Source organism: Somniosus microcephalus, unplaced genomic scaffold (genome assembly GCF_052327205.1).
Source record: "Somniosus microcephalus isolate GS21.2 unplaced genomic scaffold, FLI_Smic_1.0 unresolved_chr1, whole genome shotgun sequence".
In the NCBI taxonomy this organism is placed as follows: Eukaryota; Metazoa; Chordata; class Chondrichthyes; order Squaliformes; family Somniosidae; genus Somniosus; species Somniosus microcephalus.
Window position 1 is genome coordinate 146,007,546 of NW_028225179.1, and position 16,382 is coordinate 146,023,927.

Consider the following 16,382-nt stretch of genomic DNA (forward strand, 5'->3'; position numbering starts at 1 on the left):
CGGGAAGTGAGGCCTCGGGAAGAAAGGTATATCTGAAGAGACTTTTCGGCAGTTAGCCACGACTCAGGACACAGCTTGGGAGAAGACGCTGGAGGAAGCTTGAATCGGCAAGCTTGAACAGTCACAAGGAGAGTCGAGCTAAAAGGCAGTTTGCAGTCGGACAGTCGTTGCAGCCACAGCAGCCGGTCCAGCTTTTGAGCTGGGTAAAGAGGAGCTGGCTTGGGGAAAGATCAGCGGACTCCTCTCCACCATCGAAAGAAGGATAATTATGACTGTATAAAAAGTCACTCGGAACCAGCGTCCTGCCCCGGGGAAAACCATCGGGAGATCATCGACCATCCCCGGGCCGCAGCTGAAAGTAGAAGGGGCCATACCAGCCCAAGGCTCCCCTGACCAGGGTCGAGCCGACGATCCTCGACCCCGTCGACATCCAGGCCCGCCGGTGTCCAGCTGCCCCCGACCCCCACCTCAGGAGAGAGGTGTGGCGCAGCTCGCAGGGGCTCCACGATCCACGTGGGGACGAAACGCCTGAAAGGACCAAACACAGACTCGATTTCAAAACCTTGCACTTCCTAGTGGGATTGGTGAGCATGTCACAATCACATCTAGATAGGTTTAATAAGGGGGTGGATTTAAGGGTACAATTAACATGAGTTGTTGTCCCTCGATGTTCCGTGTGTTTCCTTATTTCATGATGATCTTTGTAGAATATAAGATGCCTGTATTTGCCTTAGTTAGTATAATGTCATTTTGATTTGTTTGTGTTTGTTTTTCCCTCCCATGTACTCTCTTATCTGTGTTGCATTTGATTTTGGTATTTTTCCATTTGCAATAAAATTTCATTTTGATTCATCAAACTTGGTCTACACGAGTCTTCTCTACATTGTAGTTCCTGCGCCTAAGTCCAGAGTATAGAATCTAAGGGGTGAGTGGGTCGAACTACTCAAGGTTTTACTGTGCAAGAGAGAGAGGCCTCTAGAGAGAGAAACGTCAGGGAAATCTCGCAAGGAAAACCCCTTACACAAGGGACAGCTTCCTTTGGTGGTGGGGCTCAGAAAACTGAGCAAGGATATGGGAAACCCCGCAGTCAAGTGGGAACGGTTGGGGAACAATACCCATTGGACGCTGCAGGGACTCACGGGGGATTGAGTGTGTGCTGGGACAAGTGGTGGGAACCGGATCAGGGGATTTATGTCTGTATGTGGGGGTCAGAGAAGGTCTGCCCCACAGGCATATCCATCATTTTCCACCGGCAGTGGCAAGATGCCAGGGAGGGGGTGAAGTGGGATTCCAGCCTGAAGGCTCCCCGATCCAAGTGAATGCCACTGATCTTGTAACCCGCCCACGAAAGCCCCTGCCCATGACCCAGGCAGCAAGGACACACAGGGAGGGGTGCCCTGCCACCACAAGGGACCAGGGAATGGGCTGGTACTAGTGCCGACGGATCAGGTGCTATACCGGGGGTACACTACGCGGTAGCCTCCATGATTTTAAACCTCACCGAGGTGCACCTACCGGAGTGGTGCCCCAAAGAGACAGAACAGCTATACCAGGCCCTGTTAAAAGAGATGTTTAGGAAATTCTACGAGTTCGATTTTGCCAATGTAGACAAAACAGAACTGTACACTACACACCATGAGCATTTTGGTAATGCGGGGAGACAAAGAAGGGGTGCTTGGAATGATGTTTTCACTGCGTTTAACACAGGATCCTCTGTCATAAACAGCTTGGATGACATAGAATTGCAAACACAGATAAACGGTCTAAAAACACAATTGAAGAAAATCCTAATGGCTGAAAATAAGGTAGTAGGCTCAGAGTTACATGAGGACCAGGCCATGACGGTCCATTTAAAAGAAATAATAGCTGAGCTGGGGAAGCACACAAAGACTGTAAATACCCTCCATTTGAGAATGCATTAAGCCCGTGTCAACTCCGGCTAGCTTCTGAGGCCTACCCAGTCCCAGTAGATTGTGGACATTCAAACCATACTATCATGGGTATAGTAGTAAGGATGCCGGTCATGTGTGGGACACCCCGACCCGCGCTGGTATACAGGGTAGAGAACATTGGAGTCATTCAAGGGGGTGCACACATCCGTTTTACAGCAGTCCCACCTTATGTCATAAAGTGGGAGCACGCTATGACAGGTACTGACCTCTCAGGGTGCCGGAGCCGGGGAGCACACATAATACTGTGTCCCCAGCACTTGAATGCCTATTCTAGACCACAGTGCAGGTTTAGAGCTGCTGGCGCAAAACCTATAAACTGTACCATGGAGGTAATGGCACAAGACCATGTTCCCCCACAGGTAGTATATATAGGAGGTGGGACATATTGTGTCACCACAGGTGCGCCCCACTACTAGCTTGGACAGCATAGCTGGTGTCCGGTAAGTGACAGCAGTTTCTGCTTTAAACCCGAGGCAGAAGTTCAAGTGGCCCAGGAACGGATTGCCCCATTCCTGAACCCTCCACTGTTCACCTCACTGTAAAAGAGAATTTCACCAACCTACAAAAGTATGTAGCGCATTTCGGCTACGAAATCCCCCCTCTCCCAGAACACCTTACCAAAATACTCAAAGCAGTAATAGTCTCACAGAAACATTTCTACACTCTGGAGCAGAAGACAGTAGAGATAGGGGCCAAAATATTGGATATTGTGGTTCCACCCTGGTGGGACATTTGCGAAAATATAGAGGTCCCTTCATGGATTAGACTGGCTTCCCACATCCTCGTGGTTTGCCAGCTGGGAATACTGTTGTACCTAGTGTGCACTCAGTGCAAGGGAAAAGGCCAAATACTAGAATTCTGAAACTAAAGGACCTGGAAGGAACATTCTGTCAAGGTGGAGGGAGATACACCTGTTTGATTTTTTTTGTGTGTTGCTGAATAAAGATTGATTTTCCTGTTTTTGTTATTTTTAATAAAGATTTTCAATGTGTTATCTTAATAAAGATGTACGTGTACCAAGTGGTGCAGGGGTGTTGGGCCCTCTCCATGCTTGGATGTGTGTAAATGACTGTATTCTGTCTATGTATGCTTATGTACACTACATTTTAAAGAATGGGAAATGCATGTGTCGTGGGATCATAGAGAGGTAATTACAAGGGAAGATTGACTATGGAGGGTCGGGAATTTTGCTCACCTTGAAATGTATGATACTCTAAGCAAGTTTAGTATCAACAGGGGGGAGTGTAGGGTTCTCAAAATTCCCACATTCCCCAAAAGTTATGGATAAAGGGACCCTGTTTGGACAAGTTATTAAAAGGGGTACCCGAAAGAAAATGGCTTCTGAAACCTCGTGACCGAGGCCAGCAGGATTTTAGAAAGCAAGGCCCTGCAAAAGGCAGGCCCAATCAAATCCTGAAACGAAACCTAATATGCATGGATCTGTGTGGAAGACTTTGTCATTTTTCTAAAGCCAGACAGCTAGGTAAACACAGAATATGCATCTTTCATCTCGAAACAGTTAACTCAGGATAGACGTAATCTTGAGGCCATTAACTTTTTGCATACATAATCGGTAACTGCTCAAAGGAGCCACCAAGCCAGGAAAAGACGATTAAACATTCATAAATGACAAACAGCCAGGATATTGAAGCCGTTAAAACCAGGAGACAACCGCCCCAAAAGCCGTTAAGGTGAATGATTGTAAACACTTTAGACGAGCCCGCCAAAAATTAAACAAAGAACTGACCTGATTTGGTGCGCAGATAAGGAAATGGAGAACCTGTATAATTATAGGCCCACCGGTAGCTATGTAGGTACGCAGACACACACGACCAGCATGGGAGAAGAGGGCCAGCCATCGGGGTACGTTGAGGATTAGAGCCAAACAGCAAGATCGAGGCTCAGCACGGCAGAAGAGGGCCAGCCATCGGGGTACATTGAGGAATAGAGCCAAATAGCAAGTTCGAGGCAATAACTGAGGACAATTAGGCCGCAACCGCAGCCTTACACGACTGAGCCGACCCTGAAGGCCACCAACCGAGCCCAGCCGCAACAAAATCCAACGACCACCACCAGAAGAACAACCATCCTGCAAGGTAAAGTACCCAATAAAGACTTTACTCTGCAAACTGAGGAAAAAGGGGATACTTTACCCGGACAACGCCACTGCCGCGCCCAGGGACCACGTGACGACGGTAGGCCCCAAAGGACACAAAGAGCGAACCCCAAAACCATAACGGGCTTAATCGACAGGTTTCGAACTGTCAAGGAAACCCCATTGGTGAGCATAAATCCCTGGCCCCTCTTAGCTCAATCTAGTTAGGTGTTGGGGGTGGGACAAGGGTAGGGGGATTATTAACGTGATTGTTCCCTCGTTGTGCCGTGTGTTCCCCATTCCCAACTAAGTGCAACTTTGTATGCCTGCAATTATTCTAGTGATTTTTCCAGTATTGTAATATTGTTGTGCCTTTTAATAAAATTGCGGTTTTCTTGTACCAAACCAATTGTCTGCACTATTTCTGTATCGCTGCCTGTACCTAAGTCCGATGTCTAGAACCCAGGGGTGTGGGAGCGATTCGAACCGCTCAGAGACAGTCAGGGGCAGAGCTGACTGGGCACACACCACCCCCTACAGAGTTCAGGTCAGGTGGGACAGACTTCAGGTGCGGTCCATCTGGTTTCTACCCAGGTGGGAGCAGGAGGAATATGAGCTCATACATACTAGAAAAGTTGAGGTATCGTAATCCAAAGACGAATTCCAAACTCTTTATTGAAACCTGATGTGCTCCCTATGCCCCAGTCTAAGACATGTATTTATACCAAGAACAAAAGTGGACCCAGCACTGACCTCTCGGGGACACCACTTCCAATCTACCCCAATCGGAGCAACATCCATTTGTTTCCCGTCTGTCAACTAACTTTCTATCCAAGCTACAGAAAATGCTGGAAATACTCAGCAGGTCAGGCAGCACCTGTGGACAGAGAAACAGAGTTAACGTTTCAGGTCGATGACCTTTCATCAGAACTGAAAGAAATTAGAAATGTAATAGTTTATAAACCAGTGTAAAAGGGGAAAAGCGGGTGGAGAGAAAAAACAAAAGTGAATGTCTGTGATTTTCTTCACCCAGAGAGTGGTGACCCTGTGGATTCTCTACCACAAAAGGCAGTTGAGGCCAATTCATTAAATATATTCAAGAAGGAGTTAGATATATTTCTTAAGGCTAAAGGGATCAAGGGATATGGGGAGAAGGCAGGGACCGGGTACTGAATTTGGATGATCAGCCATGATCTCATTAAATGGTGGAACAGGCTCGAGGGGCCGAATGGCCTACTCCTGCTCCTATCTTCTATGTTTCTATGTCACAGAGAGGAGCAGAACTTCCTCGCAGTGGACATTCCTGGAGAAGTGGCAGTGAATTAAACAATACCAACAAACAGCAACATCTGAGGGTGTTCTGACAAAGGCTCCACTGCTCAGACATCGAGCTGAAACCCTCCTCCATGCCTCTGTTACCTCGAGACTTGACTATTTCACTGCTCTCCTGGCCGACCTCACACCTTGCACACTCCGTAAACCTGAGCTTATCCAAAATTCAGCTGCCCGTCTCCTAACTCGCACCAAGTCCCGGTCACACATCGGCCCTGTGCTCACTGACCTACATTGGCTTCCGGTCCAGCAACGCCTCGATTGTAAAATTATCATCCTTGTGTTCAAATCTCACCATGGCCTCGCCCCTCCCCATCTCTGTGGCCTCCTCCAACCCCACCAACACTTCAAGATCTCAGCGCACCTCCAATTCTGTTTTCTTGCACATCCCCAATTTCCTTCGCTCCACTATTGCGCCTGCAGCTGCCTAGGCCCAAAGCTCTGGAATTCCCTCCCTAAACCTCTCCACCTCTCTATCCTCCTTTAAAACGCTCCCTCAAACCTACCTCTCTCACCAAGCGTTTGGTCACATAGGAACAGGAGGAGGCCATTCTGCCCCTCGAGCCTGTTCCACCATTCAATGAGATCATGGCTGATCTGTGACCTAACTCCACACACCCGCCTTTGCCCCATATTGCTTAATACCTTTGGTTAACAAAAATCTACCATTCTCAGATTTAAAATGAACAATTGATCTAGCATCAATTGCCGTTTGCGGAAGATAGTTCCAAACTTCTACCACCCTTTGTGTGTAGAAGTGTTTCCTAATTTCACTCCTGAATGAACAACAGAAAATACTGGAAACACTCAGCAGGCCAGGCAGCATCTGTGGATAGAGAAACAGATTTAACGTTTCAGGTCTGGGACCCTTCATCAGAACTGGAAAAAGCTGGAGCTGTAACAGATATTAAGCAGGTGCAGAGACAGGGAGATGGGGGGCGGCGGTGGTGGGAGTGGAGGAACGAATTGAAGGAACAGTCTGTCCTAAGGTAAGTCGGGAAAGATAAAATGTTGCCAATGGGGATGGCAAAATCATACAGCATGAAAAATGGGAGCAGGGGCTATAGTCTAAAATTGTTGAACTCAATGTTGAGTCCAGAAAGCTTAAAATTTGTTAGATCTCCAGCTTTTTCCAGTTCTGATGAAGGGTCCCAGAGCTGAAACGTTAACTCTGTTTCTCTCTCCCCGGACGCTGCCTGACCTGCTGAGTGTTCCCAGCATTTTCTGTTGTTATTTCACTCCTGAAAGGTCTGGCTCCAATTTTTAGGCTGTGTCCCCGGTCCCAGATTCCCCAACCAGCGGAAATAGTTTCTCTCTATCTCCCATGCCCTAATATCTCATTATGTTGTTCGGTTTAAAATTGTGTTTGATAATCACTCCTGGAATGTTTTATATAATGTTAAAGCAGCTATATAAATGCAAGTTGTTGTTGTTGTTGTCTGCTCTGTCCATAGTTGCTGCCTGACCTGCTGTGTGTTTCCAGCACTTCCTGCTGTTTGTGATCAGTCCTTGTTGCTTTGTCTGCTGATGCATCCTGTCTGATAAGAATACGGAAAAATATCTCAAGAGGTTGTTGAGTGAAATATTTATCCGGAGTACTTGCTGGACAGGAGTGATCTCTCAGCGTGTATTCAGTATCTGCTGGGCACGTTCTCTGCACTGTGTGAAAGCAAAGCGTCAGAGCAAATACCTGGAACAATTCTGCCATCTGCTGGTAGCACTGAGAAGTGGTTCATTTATTCTACCCCGTTCATGGTGGGTTTGTTAAATGCAATTCTCATTTTGAATAAACATTGAGTAATCACGGAATCATGCAGCACAGAAGCAGGCCATTCGGCCCATCGTGCCTGTACCGGCTCATTGAAAGAGCTATCCAATCAAGGGCAACCAGGGATGGGCAATAAATGCTGTCCCTGCCAGAGACCCCCATATCCCAAGAATGAATTTAGAGAAGGACAAGGGGACACAGGATCAATATAGTAAAATGCCAGGTGTAGGGGGTGGCGTGTGCCCAGTCAGCTCTGCCCCTGACTGTCTCTGAGTGGTTCGAATCGCTCCCACACCCCTGGGTTCTAGACAGCGGACTTAGGTACAGCGGCGATACAGAATTAGAGTAGACAACTGGTTTGGTACAAGAAAACCGCAATTTTATTAAAGGCACAACAATATAACAACACTGGAAATTACTAGGATAATTACAGACATATAAAAGTAAACTTAGTTGGGAATGGAATAACACACGGCACAACGAGGGAACAATCACATTAATAATCCCCCTACCCTTGTCCCACCCCCAATACCTAACTAGATTGAGCTAAGAAGGGCCAGCGATTTATGCTCACCAATGGGGTTTCCTTGACAGTTTGACACCTGTCGATCAAGCCGGTTGCGGTTTTTGGGGTTCGCTTTCTGTGTCCTTTGGGGCCTGCCGTCCCCACGTGGTCTCAGTCTTGGGAACTGCGAAGGTCCCTCAGTTGGGTTGAGTCCGCTGATGCGATAAGGGCGCGGTTATGGATTTGTCCGGTAAGTCCCCTTTTCTTTTGGTAGAAATAGGGACAGTAAAGTCTTTTGTTGGATACCTTAGGTTGTCGAGTGGAAACCTCGGGTTTTGTTCTTCTTGCGGTGGTTTGGTCGTCGAGTTTCGTTGCGGCTGGGCTCGGTTGGTGGCCTTCAGTGTCGGCTCAGTCATGTAAGGCTGTGGTTGCGGCCTAGTTGTCTTCGGTCAAGCCTGCCTTGATCTTGCTGTTTGGCTCTATTCCTCACCGTGTCCCGATGGCTGGCTCTCTTCTGCGGCGCGTTTGGCCCCTGGTGTTATGGTGGGCATCCTCGGTGTCAGCACGGGACGAGAAGAGAAGAAGAGCGAGATTGGCTACCGGTGGGCCTACAATTATACTGGTTCTTCACCCCTTATCTGCGCGCCAAATCAGGTCGAGTTCTTTGTTTAATTTTGGCGTGCTTGTCTAAGGTGATTACAGTCATTCACCTTAACTGCTTTTGGGGCGGTTGTCTCCTTACTTAATGGCTTCAATGTCCTGACTGTTTGTCATTTATGAAGTTTAATCGGTTTTTCCTGGCTTGGTAGCTACTTTGAGCTGTTACCGATTATTTATGCAGAAAGTTAATGGCCTCAAGATTAGGTCTATCCTGAGTCGATCTGTTTCAAGATGAAGAATGCATATTCTGTGTTTATCTAGCTGTCTGGCTTTAGAAATGACAAAGTCTTTCACAGGTCCATGCATGCCAGGTTTCTCTTCAAAGCCTTGAATGGGCCTGCTTTTGCAGGGCCTTGCTTTATAAAATCCTGCAGGCTTCTGTCACGAGGTTTCAGAAGCCATTTTCCTTTGGGTACCCTTTTTAGTAACTTGTCCATTGAGGGTCCCTTTTATTGATAACTTTTGGGGAATGTGGGAATTTTGAGAACCCTACAAGCTCGTGACTGAAAATAGGAAGTTCTTCTCCACACAAAGAGCGATTAACACTTGGAATGGGCTCCTCAATATCGTGGAAGCAGAAACACTGAAATTATCTAATAGAAACTGGAATGCTGCAATGAAGGGGGAACAGTGGAGTCCTCCTGGATGGATGAAGTAAGATGGGCCGAATGCCCGTCCTGATCCTTAAATATCCTGTGAAGTCGCCCAAGGTGCACTGACAGGTTAGGAAGAGCAACTGTGCCCACCTGTTGGCGAATCATCAGTACGGCATAGAACATTTCTACAACAAAAAATCACAAATACTGCAAATGCTGGAAACCTGAACCAGAGACAGAAAATGGTGGACGCGCAGCGGGTCAGGCAACATCAGTAGAGGCAACAGACAAGTTGATGTTTTGGGCAAGATAAAAACAGGTGGGCACCGTGGGTGCAGACCACCTCGGCAGCACAGTGTTCCGACTGGGAGGATCCCCACCCCAAGTACCTCTCCCTCCCCCAGTCTCCAGAATCACTGGCACATCCATCCTGTATTGCTAGCAGCTCCTACCAGAGAGAAAGTGGGAGGTATAGTTAAAGATTGAAGTCAATATTAAGGCTAGAGAGCTGTAAAGTGCCTCGTAGACAAACCAGGTATCTACAGGCCTGTCCGTTTAACGTCAGTTGTGAGAAAGCTACTAGATTCTGTCATTAAGGATCGAGTGACTGAGTACTTGAACAAACCCGAGCTGATCAGGAGGAGCCAGGATGGCTTGTCATGTCTGACTAATCTCGTTGAATTGTTTGTGGAGATCACTAATAAGATAGACAAGGGAATGTCTGTGGGTGTTATCTTTATGGATTTTCAGAAGGCATTCGATAAAGTTCCACACTAAAGATTATTGGTAAAAATCAGAGTGTACAGAATTGGAGGTAGCCTCTTGACTTGGGTTGGAAATTGTTGGGAGGTCGGAGACAGGGAGTGGGGATAAAGGGGAGGTACTCAGATTGGCAGGATGTGACAAGTGGTGCTCCCCAGGGATCTGATCTGGGGCCTCAACTTTTCACCATATTTATTAATGACTTGGTGATGAAAGTTGTATCTCCAAGTGTGCAGATGACAGTAGGAGGGACAGTAAGTAGTGCAGATGGGAGCAGGAAGTTGCTAAAGGATAGAAACAGATTAAATGAGTGGGAAAGACTATGGCAGATGGAGTTTAATGTGGGCAAGTGTGAGGTCATCCACTTTGGACACAAGAAAAGATAAATCTGAATGGTGAGAAACGAGGGGCCGTAGAGGAACAAAGGGATTTGGGAGACCAAGTTCACAAATCATTTACAGCGAGTAGACAGGTACAAAAAGCAATCAAAGAGTCTGGTGGAGTGTTGGCCTTTATCTCAAGGGGGGTGGATTACAAAGGGGAGGAAATGATGCTGCAGTTATATAGAGCGTTCGTCAGACCCCATCTGGAGAACTGGGGCCTGTTTTGGGCATCACATCTCAGGATGGAGGGGGTGCAGCAATGATTCACCAGAATGATACCGGGGTGTAAAGGGTTAATTACGAGGGCAGGTTGGCTTGTATTCCATGGATATAGAAGATTGAGGGGTGATCTGATCGAGGTGATTAAAATATTAAAATGATTCAATGTTGTATAATTAGAGGGCGCGATTTTGTCAATCCTGGGGAGGATGGACTGCCGGGAAAATGGCAAACCCCGCCAGGGTCACCGAGGCGAGTAGTGGGTCTGCGGGGGTCGGAGGGTGCAAAAGTGCACTGTGAGGGTAAGTGATGGGTGCAAGTGTGGAGAGGTGAGTATGTGAGGTAAGTGGAAAGTGTTAGTATAAGTTTACTTACCTTTGTTTCTTCCTGCAGTCTTCAAGAGTTGTGTATGCGGAGAGTCTCGCACCTCCGCGGCAGAGATGACAGATGGCTGTTGCATTCTCCAATGTAGCAACTGTCTAATTTCTGCTAAATAAAGAGGTTTGATGAGTCTTGAATTCAAGGACTCATCAAACTACAGAGAATGTCAGTGTTTGACAGCTTCACAGAGCTGTCAAACGATGACAATTCAGCTGTCAAAAATTTTTGACAGATGAAACGTCATACGTTGACATTCTCTGTAACCGGCTTTCCCTTAATTGGCCTGCTAAGCCCACTGGGCGGGCTTAACAAGGTCAATCATGGGAAAATAGCGTGGGTTGGCCAGAAGTCGATGGAGGCGGGACTAAAACCCGACAAGTGGGAGTCCCGCCTCCAAAAGCTCCCCATTGGCAAAATCCAGCAGAGAAACTATTTCTGCTGGTGGGGGAAGCAAGAAGAATGAGATATAACCTTAAATTAGAGCCAGGCCATTTAGGAGGGAAATCAGGAAGCCCTTTCTCACACAAAGGGCAGTAGAAATCTGGAATTCACTTCCCCAAATGACCTTGGATGCCGATCAATTGATATTTTCAAGGCTGAGATCGCTAAATTTTTGTTGGGTAAGGGGAAAGGCCATGGAGGGATTTGAAAACAAGGATGAAAATTTTATAATTGAGACATTGCTGTACAGGGAGCCAATGTAGGTCAGTGAGCACAGGGGGCAATGGGTGAACAGGACTTGGTGCGAGTTAGGAGACGGGCTGCTGAGTTTTGGATGAGCTGAAGTTTATGTAGGGTGGAAGATGGGAGGCCGGCCAGGAGAGCATTGGAATAGTCAAGTCTCGAGGTAACAAAGGCATGGAGGAGGGTTTCAGCAGCAGATGAGCTGAGGATGTGGTGGATTCAGGCAATATTACGGAGGTGGAAGTACGCAGTCTTGGTGATGGAGCGGATGTGTGGTCGGAAGCTCATTTCAGGGTCAAATACGACCCCAAGGCTGCGAACGGTCTGTTTCAGCCTCAGACAGTTGCCGGGGAGAGGGCTGGAGTCAGTGGCTCGGGAACGGTGTTCGTGGTGGGGACCGAAGACAGTGGCTTCGGTCTTCTCAATGTTTAGTTGGAGGAAGTTCTGCTCATCCAGTACTGGATGTCAGACAAACAGTGTGACAAATCAGAGACAGTGGAGGGGTCAAGAAAGGTGGTGGTGAGGTAGAGCTGGGAGTCGTCAGCGTACATGTGGAATCTGACATTGTGTTTTCGGATGATGTCCCCGAGGGGCAACATGTAGATGAGCAATAGGAGGAGGCCAAGAATAGGACCTTGGGGGACACCAGGAAGAGAATCCATTGCAAGTGATTCTCTGGCCATGACTCAACAGATAAGAATGGAACCAGGCAACAGGAACTGATAACACCTGTTAGCCAAATGATGTACTGTGTCCCTAAATATAATCTGAGTTCAGGCCTGTTGAATCAGACACGACTACATATATGTTGATTAAAATCAATTGAAGCTTTATTTGCGAGAGACTTGAAACATACCAGCAAAGCAGCAACATGTCACAGCAGGTAGAGGACATCGTACAACATTCCCGCCATAAGACAGCCTCACCTAACAGGGCACAGTGATCACAATGATTGTCTCTGTCCTGGGAACTACGCCAACCAAGGCTTCTTCTGTGGAGGATTCACCGTAGCTCTCCTCCTCGGTTCAGGCTCTCTATTTTTATACCCTCTCTTATCATTGTCCTGTGATTGTCAGCGTGTCTCAGCAGCTGCGTTCCCTGCTCCTTCCCACTCTTTGATTATCAGAAAGTGTCAACACAGATGTTTCTCTTCCTGCAGGACTGAGCACCCAAGTCCTTGTAGCTCCTGTCAATGGGTAACAGCACCTTCTCATCCCACCCACTCTTTCGTGTAGCTGCTCAGTCCGTCCTCACTGGGATCCTGGTCACCCCCAAGCTTGATTCTGAATTGTGTCTCTTTAGGCACCGGTTTGTCTGTCCCTGGCACCCTTTCTACATTCCCATGCTGGCTTTACCTTGACCAATTAACATTCCTGTGTCCCTCCTGTGTCAAGTCAATAAACAGCAAGTAATTCCCCTGGACACACAATGCTAACATTGATTATATGTTCTAAGACACCATGGTTTGGAGATTATATTATCATACGTGACAGACTAAAGCTGAGAATTGACACCACTCATTGACATTCATAGAATCTTACAGCACAGAAGGAGGCCATTCGGCCCATCGAGCCTCTTTGAAAGAGCTATCCAATCAGTCTCACTCCCCGCTCTTTCCCCATAGCCCTGCACATTCCTCCCCTTCAAATATTTATCCAATTCCCTTTTGAAAGTTACTATTGAATCTGCTTCCACCCCGCTTTCAGGCAGTGCATTCCAGATCATAACAACTCGCTGCATCAAATAGCTCCTCATCTCCCCTCTGCTTCATTACTACACTAACAAACTTCATGAATTCACTTCAGCTTAGCTGCAGGAGTCCCTGATTAACCCTTTCCATCCCTGGTCTGTTACATTCATCCGATGTTAACTGGAGTCTGATCACCTATCAGACTGTCGCGGTCACTCTGTGAGACGGGAATGATTGTAAGGAACTTTGTTATAGATCCCAAACTCTGACATTACACACTCATCACAGGAATCACACACATGTTGTAAATAGAGAGTTGCTTTAAATGACCAACAAGTAAACCCGTGATCAGATTGCATCGCAAGTATTTCTACAAAGTATTGGATGTATATTGCAGTGACCTTACATCACATGTCAAACACAGTCAGTGAAGCTGAGGGACCTCACATAAAGATCACCTCCAGAGATATAGAGCAGAGCACTAAATACATGTAGAGAAATACATTCAGGACCACAGGGAATGGAATAATTATACAGACCCGATACGCCATCAATTCAGCAGTTTCCAACATCTTACACAGGACATTATTCTTAAAGCAATGTGTTAGCGTGTGTGAGCCTATTCTATCACTATGGTTCAGTTCATTGTTTACTGATACTCATACAATTTACTGTTATAAACAGAAGCTGGGATCCTAAAATTAAACTGTTTTCTCAATCGCTGAGGCACTTGGTGATGGCAAAGGGTAGGTATCCCGATTACTGCAGTTATTTAGGGATGGACAATAAATGCTGGCTTTGCCAGCGACGCCCAGGTCCCATGAATGAATTATTTTCAAAAAAAGTTAATAAAGGGAGTGTGATTTTCCCAGACCCTGCGGGTATTTATCGGTGATTATTGGTGTTGGGATTTTCCCAAACCCTGCGGGTATTTATCGGTGACTATTGGTGTTATCGGGTGGGATTTTCCCAGACCCTACAGGTATTTATCGGTGATTATTGGTGTTATCGGGGTGGGATTTTCCCAGTCCCTGCGGGTATTTATCGGTGATTATTTGGGTGGGATTGTCCCAGACCCTGCGGGTATTTATCGGTGTTATCGTGTGTGATTTTCCCAGACTTCTGCTCCACTACCGGGACCTGGCACTCACCGGGTGCGTCAATGGGTGGAGTATTGGGCCAGTGCACCGCGGGTTTCCAATAAGCTTCAGGCTGCCTGCGCGGTCTCACCGGAGGTGCCGAGTCTGGGAATATTGTGCCTGGTATCGAAGCTGTTTTATTTTTATAAAGGGATAAAACTGTCATCCTCCTGGATTATTACTGTCCGGGGACAGATTTTCAGCAGGTCTGTGTTTTTATCCCCATCAGTGAGACATGGATCAAAGTAAGGATAGAGTTTCTCAGTGAATGTATCAGTGAAAGTGCAGATATGGGACTTGTTATCTGAGTTATAAAAGGACACCTTCCCTCCCTCATAATCCAGGCAGACTCGAATCTTTCTCAGGTTCACACTCAACGCTAAGGGTTTCCATGATACACCACAAGCCCAGTATTTATTCCCATCTCTTAGCATCACTGCCCAAAATCCGTTACCTGGAGTCAGGGTGATTTTCCCGTTCCTGTTGATGGACTCCTTCGCCACACCCAAATCCCACTTAGTCTTGTTCCCCACCTCCACCTCCCAGGAATGTTTCCCTGATGTGAATCCCTCCGATCCCAGGACACAGGGACAGTAATCAAATCTCTCCGGATTGTCGGGGATCTGCTGCCGTTTCCCGGTGTGTCTCACGGTGCTCAGGTCCTCAGACAGGAGAAGTTTAGGATGGGCTGTATTAGGGTCCAAGGTGACTGGAGCTGGCGATAGAGGGACACAGATAAAAAGTTAGTCGCTCACTGCAACTTTCACAGTTGGTTAGTGATTGGTAAAATCGGCAATGATCCAGAATTAGAAATTAATTCAGCAGCGCACAGGGGAAACGGGAGGACACTGTCAGGGAAAGGTTTTACCGGGCAGACACACCCTGCAGTGAGAGAGAGAGAGAGAGAGAGAGAGAGACAGAGAGAGAGAGAGAGAGTGACAGAGTGAGAAAGACAGACAGAGAGAGGGACAGGCACAGAGAGAGAGAGACAAAGGAGAGAGGGACAGGCACAGAGAGGGAGACAGGCACAGAGACGGAGAGGGGGTGAGAGAGGGAAAGGGAGAGAGAGACAGAGAGAGAGAGTGACAGTGAGAAAGACAGACTGAGAGGGGGACAGGCACAAAGAGAGAGACAGACAGAGAGACAGGGACAGAGAGAGAGAGGCAGACAGGCACAGAGAGAGAGAGGGAGAGAGACAGAGACAGCAAGAGAGAGAGTGAGTGACAGAATGAGAGAGAGAAAGGCACAGAGAAAGAGAGAGAGAGAGAGAGGGAGACGGAGAGAGAGAAAAGGAGAGAGAGACAGACAGACAGGGAGAGAGACAGGCACAGAGAGACAGACATAGAGACAGGGAAAGAGAGAGGGAGGGTCAAGCACCGAGAGAGAGACAGGCAGAGACACAGACAAGAGAGAGACACAGAGGGGGGGGGTGAGAGAGAGAGAGACGGGGAGGGATTGACAGGGAGAGAGACACATAGAGGGACAGGCAGGGAGAAAGACAGGCACAGAGAGATAGGCATAGAGAGACAGGGAGAGAGACAGGGACAGAGAGAGATGCACAGAGAGAGACAGAGACAGGGAGAGAGACACAGACATGGAGAGAGAGACAGAGAAAGAAACAAAGACAGGGACAGACACAGAGAGAGAGAAACAGGGAGAGACAGGCAGAGTGACAAAGAGAGAGGCGGACAGAGAGAGAGAGGGAGAGAAAGAGAGAGCTCAGATGTGGTCAACAAGACATTGAAGTGAAGTATAACATGAACAGAAATTCATTATTGACTAAAGGATGTTTGTGTAGACTTTCACACAAGGTCAATCCAGTTTTGGTCACACTGAACATTAACACTTTTATATCTAAACACACTGTAATCCTCTCTAGTGACGGTGTCTGGAATTGACCAGCAGCCGAGGTTTGCTAAATAAATAAAATTACAAATATTCACATTTCAAGTTAATTATATGCTCCAAATTCTTGAATAAGTGTGCCAAACAAATTATCCCCTTCACACAACAGGAGAGAAAGTATATACAGCTAGTTATCAGATAGGAAATGGAAAAGGGATAAACAGTCAGGAGGATTGAAAGAAACCAAGACAGAGGAAGTAAAGGACCAGGTCAGTGAACTGAACGAGAAAATGTAATCAACAGCTTCCAGCAGTTACACATGCAGAACTGGTCAATATCAGTTTGATGCCATTGAATGCATTTCTACCTGA

The 16,382-nt window shown here is 47.1% G+C and overlaps 1 protein-coding gene across 1 annotated transcript in view; it reads right to left on the bottom strand.

The window, feature by feature from the left end:
• Window positions 1-12,145: 12,145 nt before the first annotated feature.
• Window positions 12,146-16,382, bottom strand: part of LOC147096201 (zinc-binding protein A33-like) — a 53,934-nt gene continuing 49,697 nt past the window's right edge. The window contains exon 6 of the mRNA XM_085975069.1: window positions 12,146-14,881. Within this exon, the coding sequence (XP_085831195.1) occupies window positions 14,310-14,881 (572 nt within the window). The 3' untranslated portion in view covers window positions 12,146-14,309. The remainder of the gene's footprint in view (window positions 14,882-16,382) is intronic.